Source organism: Pterocles gutturalis, unplaced genomic scaffold (assembly GCF_000699245.1).
Source record: "Pterocles gutturalis isolate BGI_N339 unplaced genomic scaffold, ASM69924v1 scaffold4864, whole genome shotgun sequence".
Classification (NCBI taxonomy): Eukaryota; Metazoa; Chordata; class Aves; order Pterocliformes; family Pteroclidae; genus Pterocles; species Pterocles gutturalis.
In genome coordinates this window covers 7720-15829 of record NW_010127936.1, presented here as the reverse complement: position 1 = coordinate 15829, position 8110 = coordinate 7720, and the positions used below count along the sequence as shown (strand labels likewise).

The 8110-nt window shown below is 48.6% G+C and overlaps 1 protein-coding gene across 1 annotated transcript in view; it reads left to right on the top strand.

Moving 5' to 3' along the window:
- Window positions 1-8110, top strand: part of SLC20A2 (solute carrier family 20 (phosphate transporter), member 2) — a 30508-nt gene that overhangs the window by 16764 nt on the left and 5634 nt on the right. The window contains exons 8-9 of the mRNA XM_010079431.1: window positions 6388-6573; window positions 7290-7374. Of these exons, the coding sequence (XP_010077733.1) occupies window positions 6388-6573; window positions 7290-7374 (271 nt within the window). The remainder of the gene's footprint in view (window positions 1-6387; window positions 6574-7289; window positions 7375-8110) is intronic.

Genomic DNA, 8110 nt, shown 5'->3' with positions numbered 1-8110 from the left:
CTGCGGAGCTCAGCGCTGCAGCCGCGGCAGCCTGCCTGCATGAACGCGGGCAGCGGGAGAATCGCTGGAGCTGGGGGGCTGGTGCTGCGTTTCCAAGTCTGGAAGCACATCTGAATGAAGAAGTTCCCGAAAGCGAGGGCGGTTTGGCAGGGGGTTTGGAAATGGCTAGAGAGGACTGATAGCCCCATAGCTGTCTCCTGGGCTCAGCACAGCAGTGCCTGCGGCAGCTGCCGCGCTGGCAGTGAGCAAGCTCTGAGCAAACGGTGCGTGGGCCCCCCAGCCCGTCCACGCCGGGGAGAAGGGGTTTTTGGTGTCTCGAGCAACCCCTGGAGCTCGTGATTCCTTGAATTCTTGCAGTCGAAGCGGGATGACCCACGGAAAGGTGCTGCAGGTCGATGGGAGGTTTGCAGATTAAAATCTGCTGTTTGTGTGTGAAAAACGCCTGAGCCTTGCGCTCCTCCACACCTGTCTGTGCGTGTGTTTAGCCTTTTCTCCAACAGATTCTTTCTCCTATAGGTGGGTAGCCCCTCCTGTCCCTTCCTATCCCCAGGTCAGGCCACAGGAGAAACCCTGGGGACAGCAGAAGGACCCGCGTGCCCTGGCTTGTGTGAGCAGGCAGCTGCTTGGGGCTCCAGGATTCCAGCCGCGCAGGAAGGTGATTTATTATCGGGACAGCGGCAGGAGCCGTGATGCTCCAGCTGAACAGAGCGTGCGTCCCGCCCGTGTCTGTGCGCGCCGAGGTGCTGGTGGGACCCAGGTGTAGCTGGTACGTGCTGCAGGGAGGAGAACCCTGCTTGCAGATGTTCCACGATGGTGCGGGGGATCTCAGTTTTGCTGCATAAGTTGCTTCAGTGTGGCTGCCCCTGATTAAGTTTTGCACAGAGGACTTCGGGGCTAGCCTTATGTATTTGTGCCTAGATATTAGGGGGAAAAAGGGGTCACTGGTGTGAAGAGTCTGCAGGTAATGCCATGCAGATTCATGGCACAAGCTTGACAATGAATGGCTTTCTTAATATCCAGACGACATGGGCTACCTTACTGAAGACAGGATTTCAAACTATTTCAGAGCTATAGTAAAAATGTTTCGTATTTTAAAGATATTTCTATGTATTCTCTCAGTGGTTTTAGGGAAACTGAACTGCTGTCAGCTGGGGAATTCATTGTTATCCAGAGCAATGCAAGGGAGACCAGGAAATACCTGCTTGCCCAACATATAGGGAGAGGAGACTTCTCCTTTCATCTCCCTGCGGGCTCCACTGCCGTTTGAGGTCGGAGCACACACGCAGCAGTGGGGCTCGCCTTTTCCCCTCTTCCCAAAGCACATGCAATGGGATTAAAGGAGGGAAGGGCCATGGCCAGTATCTCACTGATCAGAGACCATCTGTCCGTTGCTACTACTGAGAGCAGCCTGAAATCTGATTTCTTCTGGTTTTGATAGCAATCCATCCTGAGAGTGCAGCCCGTGTCCCAAGTAGATGTGAACCTTCACTCGTGTCCTTAACGGTGCCGGTACCTGGCACCTTTGCTGTGCCACGCAGGCGAGCCAGAGAAGAGCAGCGGGAGGAAGAAATACGGAGCCTTCGTGACTGGTCAACGCACCCCCAGCTTGCACATCAGGGGTGCAGCTGTGATGGGCTTTTATTGCGCGATGGTATAGGCGCTATTTCAAAACTGTCCGATTATTTAAACTATGATAAATCTCTCTCGATAATCTGAGATCTCTGGAGATGAGGACATATGGTTTTTTTCCTGGTGGTACATACAGGCGTGTCTTCCTCACGCCCTTACTCAGCGGGGTGTCGTCTCCAGGCGGAACTGCAGCATATGCAGAAGTGTCATCCCACTGATTTTCCCAGTGGAAATTAATTTGTGAAATCCTGGTTTGGGAAACACTCAGATGACTGGGGGTTTTGTAATTATATTTGTCATATTGGAAGCCTAACCTCGATTTCTCAGGCAGCTCTTTTGCTTGTCGTTCAGTTTTAATCCGTGACAATGTATGCGTCAAGCTTCTTTTGCTCAGTTGGAAGAAAATGGCTAAATCATAGTCTAGTTTTTCAGGTAGCAGAGAATCAAAGCGTGGTCATCAAGTGATCCGCTGGTGGCAGATTAGAACACAAAGCTTACTCAGAGCGTAGCATTCAAATGCAATTAGATTTTCTGTTTGAGCAACTCACCACCTCCCCTGTCCCAAATAGGAAGTAGCGAGGTAACAGCAGTGTTGCTAGCTCATAAAATATTATGACAGGTTTCATGAGGTTTGGCGATAGAGCTTTCAGCTAATGGCATCCTTCCATTATTGAAAAAAACCCTTAATTTTTACTAAAAAAAAATAAATAGTTTATAGTCCTTCTTCCTCCAGAGAAGGGCCTGGATGTGTGACCCAAAGGCATCTAAAATCTCAGCTCGTGTGCCTGGCAAAGGGTGATGTCTTAGCCTTGTGACCCAAAGGCATCTAAAATCTCAGCTTGTGTGCCTGGCAAAGGGTGATGTCTAAGCCCGTCTCATGATAGCTGAACGTGGGGGTTTTTGTTGGTAATACTATCTGTCTCACAGGGGAGAGGAGAAGCCAACCCTATTTATAGTCAGAGTCGCTGTCAAATGCTGTCTTTCACAATGGCTTTCTAAATGCTGCGGGACAGATTCTCAACTGGCAGGAAGGAGCCGAGACAGAGAAGTCGTGCCAATTCACCCGAGTCAAGAGAGCTAGCGAAACCCTCGCAAGGGGCAGGAGCACCTCGCCCAACCCTCCTGACACACGTCTGCAAGCGTGAGCATCGCTGCAGGTGGCCTTTAATCCTCCGTCGCGCCTCTGGAGAAGGCAAACAGCCCCTGCTGCAAAGTCCTGCTCCCTGTGAGTGACTGGGGCCGGCGGGGCCCCCAGGGAGGGTAAAAGATGCTGGATGTGGGGAATAAACCTCACGGCACATAGACTCAGGAGTCAGGCTTCTCATGCCATAGCTTTTTATAAATTAATTATAGGAGGAGCTTATCTTGGCTTTTAAACCCAACAGCTAAATAAAATGGTAACATCTGCAAAAGCATTTCGGGTACGTGGGGACCGAATGGCAGTTTTACGTGTAGGTGGATGTAGGCAGCGGTCCAGAGCCCCTGGGTGACCATCTCAGGCTTTTTTCTTCTCCCTCTAAACTACCACAAATAAGACTTGGAGCTCCAGCACAGAGGAGAGTTAGTTGAGGCAAGTAAAAGAGCTGCGTGGGAGAGTGAGAGAAAAATCACTTCTTGCAAATAGACTTGTGAAATGAGTCTCGGCCAGATGCATGGGAGATCTGAGGTCTGCTTCCCTGCTAGTCACGTCCTGAGTCAAATGAGATTGAACCGGTGGTTGGGACTGTGAAAACCACATCCCAGTCAAGCCAGCGTCCTCATGGTTCATCTGCGTAGTCACTCAGCTCTAGGAGACATCTGTTAACCACAGAAGGTCTCAAAGCAAAGCCTTTTGTCAACAACGCCTTTTTTTTTGATGTGTTGTCTCTCTCTTACTCTGCTGTTGGGACTGGTTGTTTTCTACTGACGAACTCTTTGTAGTCCCAGGGATGGTTGACTGCACATGCTGGTGGTAATGTCTTGAAGGTCCCTTCCAGCCCAACCCATTCTGTGATCCTAAGGTGCGCTCATTGAGCGCTTTGGGCAGTTTGTGGTGGGACAGGCCTAACGGCTTCTTCTAGTGCTGTTCCCCATGGGCACAGGAAGCGCTGGTGCCACAAGCCCCTGGGACTGGACCTACTGAGCAAACCCAGAAGCCGAAGGAGCCCTCTGAAAAGCTGTGACGGTGGCAGATTGGAGCCACCAGCTGCTCTTGGTAGCCACTTGCAGGTATTCAGGCTGGGAGATGCCATTGTCCCCAGGAGCTGAATGTTTAAGTCCCATTGAACATGATCTACAGGGACAGGAGGAACATCTCTGCATAGACACGCAGTGGTGCAGGTCCCCACAAATGCAAACACAGCTCATTACTTTTTTGCCTTTCCAAGCATTTGTGGATCCAGCGCTCCTCTGGTTTCGTTTCCTGCAGGGAAGGTATCAGACCTGCTGCCTCACGGGCATCAGCGTCATCTCTTCTGGTCGGGCTGGCTGCGTCGGCCACTCAGGTCCTCCCAAGCTAAGCATAAGTCTCGCCACAAATTAGAAAATAACCTTTTCTTGGAGGATTAAGCTTAGTTGATTCACAGAGGTGTTGCATTTGCAAGTAAGTTCAGCCTGGATTCTGGTACAAGAGAGCACAGTTTGCTGCTGTAGTTTTCGAATCCTTTTGTGTCTTCCCGTTTACATTAGGACTGACAACCACCCATCCATAATCTCTGCAGAAGAGCCAGGAATTGGTGCCTGGGCTCGCTCCAGATGTACTTGTTATTATCAGCAAGGAGGTTGTCCCCGTGTCATACAGCACTGCAAAAAGGGATGATCAGTCTTCCCTTTATTTATGTGACCAGTGTTTTACTTGCCTTTATCCATCCTTCTGCATCCATCAGCTGAAAGTACAGTATATTACCTTTCCTTTTCTATGCGCAATAAGGCATTTAAACATGGAAGTAATTTAATCCACACCTGCAAACACTGGCCAAGAAGTTGCAGGTTGACTTAAAAATATTAGAAATACTTAAATCAAGAATCCCTTCCTCCTTCAAGGCAAAATCATTCTTGAATTCAGGCACTAAGGACTTTTCACATACCGTCATTTCACTCATGTGAAAATTCAGCAGATCAAATGCATCCTCAGGCACAGTATCAGTATTGCGTGTGTATATATATATATATGTAAATAATTCTTGCTAGTGGAAATCACTCTTTAGTGTATTTAGTTCTTCCTCGTGCTACCCCGTGTGTTCAAACCCACTGGATTTCATGATCCACACTAGCTCACTCCTTTATTTCCGGAATCTTTCTCCTGAAGATCCTTAAGAACATCTCATTCCTTTTTATAGCAAAGAGCACTTGTTAGGACCTGGCTTCGCACTTTGCATGTTGTTGTGTGTTTACAAGGGAAAATTCCTTCCTAGTGGCTTTGCTCCAGGACGGCTTCTCGGGGTTCAGCGAAGAAGAAAGGCAGGAGGAGGGTCTGGCGTCGTGCTGATGTGCCAAGCTTTGGGATGCTGCAGCCCCTCACCCCTTGGCGCTTAGCGCTCAGCCCCCAGCACCTCGCATCTGCTAACGATGGGATTCCAGTAAATGATTAACGGTTGGTTACGGTGGCTGAGTTTGCACAACATTAAAACTGGCCCGTACTCCATCTGTGTGCTTGGGAGCAAGACCAGGAACTAAATTTAGCCCGTCCTGGCTGCGGGGTGAGCACAGCTGTCCTCCTCACCACGACCACTCTCCTTATCGCTTTCCAGAGAGGGGAGCTTCCTGGTTTTCAGACTTTCTGAATGAGACTGTCCAGGTTTGCTCTGCTCTTCTCCTGATTATTTAGACACAATCCAGTGCTGCCTCGCTGCTGATGCTTTTTCACTCTGCAGGGCAAGCAGCTGCTTGGTTTAGTGAAAGAGCTGTAAAAAAAACCCAACCAAAAAACCACAAAGGTTGTCAAAGTTCTCATCTTGCCTCTGTGGTGACTGGATACCAGCTTCCAAGTTTTCCTTCTAACTCTCGTGTCTAGAAGCTTGATGCTTTTTTAGAATAACCTGAGTCAGAAGTCTCACTCCAGGCACTGGAGCGTAAGCCAGCCACCAGCATTGGGTGATCTGCATTCGGAGCGGGGTTTGAGGGTTGCTGACTCCCAGTGTTTTTCTAGATAGCAGCAGCAGCAGGGTGGCAAAACGGGCTCACACCAGCCCTGTGGCACCAGGAGTCCTCTCTGATCCGGTCCAACCAGCCCTACCACACCTTTGAAGAGGATTAAGTCGCCTCCCCTGCTGCATTCTGATCCTATCTCTGAAAGTTACATGTTGTCAGACTAGATGGTATTTGTATCTTCTCCTCAGGGGTGGTAATTTTGTTCATTAATTCTTTCTCTCTTTGACAAAAAGAGCTGATTTAAGACTTGAATTTTAAAGATGCAGAGCTCTTGAATTGGTTGAACTTTGAGATAATTTCAGTGCAGTACTGAAAATTCTGTGATTGCTTTTCCCCAGAACAGACACAATGAGGTATTACCAACTCTGACATTTCAGGAAATGATTTGTAAAAGAGAAATTCCTTTCAGCATTGGCTAGAGTTCTCAGTGGTGAGGTTACAACTGAAAAAGCAACATGATAAGAGTCCTCTGCTGCAGCCTTGCCAAGGGAGAAAGGGTCTTGCCTGCAGGCTCTGGTCAGAGCAGCGCTGCACTCATGATGAAGAGAAATTGTGTAGAAAATAAGAGATGTCTTTCAAGGCAATTATCTGCATTTTTATAACTCTGGTGATGTTTTTCTGTTCCTCCAGCAATGCAATTGGTCCCCTCGTCGCGCTCTGGCTTATCTACGAGCAAGGTGGTGTAATGCAAGAAGCGTCGACTCCTGTCTGGCTGCTGTTCTACGGAGGTGTTGGGATCTGCGTGGGTCTCTGGGTCTGGGGCAGAAGAGTTATCCAGACCATGGGTAAAGACCTCACTCCAATCACACCGTCAAGGTACGTGCACAGCCGTCATTACAGTCGTGTGAGCTTTGTGCGTAAGCCAGTCGCAGAAATTGCCACTCTAGTATTTTGTTTGTGATAAGGTTTGCTGGGTTTGCTGTGCTTTGTTTTAATGATAACCTGGCTTCGACTTCTCCATCTTTCTAAAAAATGAAAGAGAAAAAGGAGAGAAGGAAAGAATGAGAAAGAGCAAGAGAGAAAGGAAAAAAAAAAAAAAAGATAACCCTATAAACTAATCCTGAATGTGTTTGAGGAGAGAGGTCTCCATGAGCCGAGTCTTCTGCCGGTGCCCTAATTCACGTGGCAGGAGGTGCATTTGGAAACAGCAAGATTACGGTGGCTTTCCCTGTGCGCTTCAGACTATTCAAACCATCCGTATTTATTACAGTAACTTTCGTCCTTAATGCATACTCGACCTCTGCTGGTGCTCTAACTGAATTACTAATTAGGCATGATTCACCGCAGCGCAGTCGTAAAAGTGCCCAATGCGATGAGCCGTGCAGCCGGGTTACGACAAGTGGCTAGCCTGTTCCCTTCCCATTATTCAGCCCGTCCTTGTTCTCTTAACTTATTTCTATAAGTTAAATCCAAAAATCAGTCGGAGATAAAACACTCGAAGAAGAAACGGGTAAGACTTTGGCGCACTGCATGGTATCAGTCCGAGCTGATGCAGAGAGTGATTGTGAAGTGTTTTCTTATGCTTCCCGCAGTGGATTCACTATTGAGTTGGCTTCGGCGTTCACAGTTGTGGTAGCTTCCAATGTGGGACTTCCTGTCAGTACTACACACTGCAAGGTATGCCTTTGCCCGGCGACTGCAGTCAGGGCAGTCCGGACTATTCATCTTCAAATTGTGCCGCTCGGGCCAGCGGATAATGGCACGGTGAGAGGAACACAGCCGCTCGCAGGGGATGGTTAGGCGGAGGTGTGGAAGCGCGTCTCAGGCGTTGCCAGTGACATTGGACGAAATAATTAGGCTTCCAAAAAAAAAAAAAAAAAAAAGCATTGGAGTTGTTGCATAAAGTTGCTGCAATTGGGCAGAGCGGCCAGCAGAGCCTGAGCTCCAGAGCTGTGGTTAGAGAGAAGCAGCACTTACAAAAACCTGCAAAAAAGCAAACGATGACCAAGAAGAGCCTGGTTTCCTCCACCGGTGCCATTTGAACCTGGCCGGGTAGCGTTTCTCCCCTGTTCAGAGGCTGCGCACCATCCATCATTTATACTTCACTTTCCTGATAAGTGCATGGCATGGGATTTCCTGCATATAACTCTTTTACTACGGGTTTTCCATCTGTCTTTTTGTTGTTGTTGTTTTTTATTTCTTCACAGTGGATTTTGCATTGAAGTAATGTGTGCGCTAACGGTACTTGTAGCCTCAAATGTGGGTATTCCAATAAGCTCCACCCATTGCAAGGTATTGGAGTTTGCAGTGATCACATCAGTAAATCACATCGCTAGGTCCAACCGTAACAAACACGAGAGAGACCGGCTCTTGCAGGTTGCCTTCACTGTGCGACGCGCCCTGTAGCCAGGGA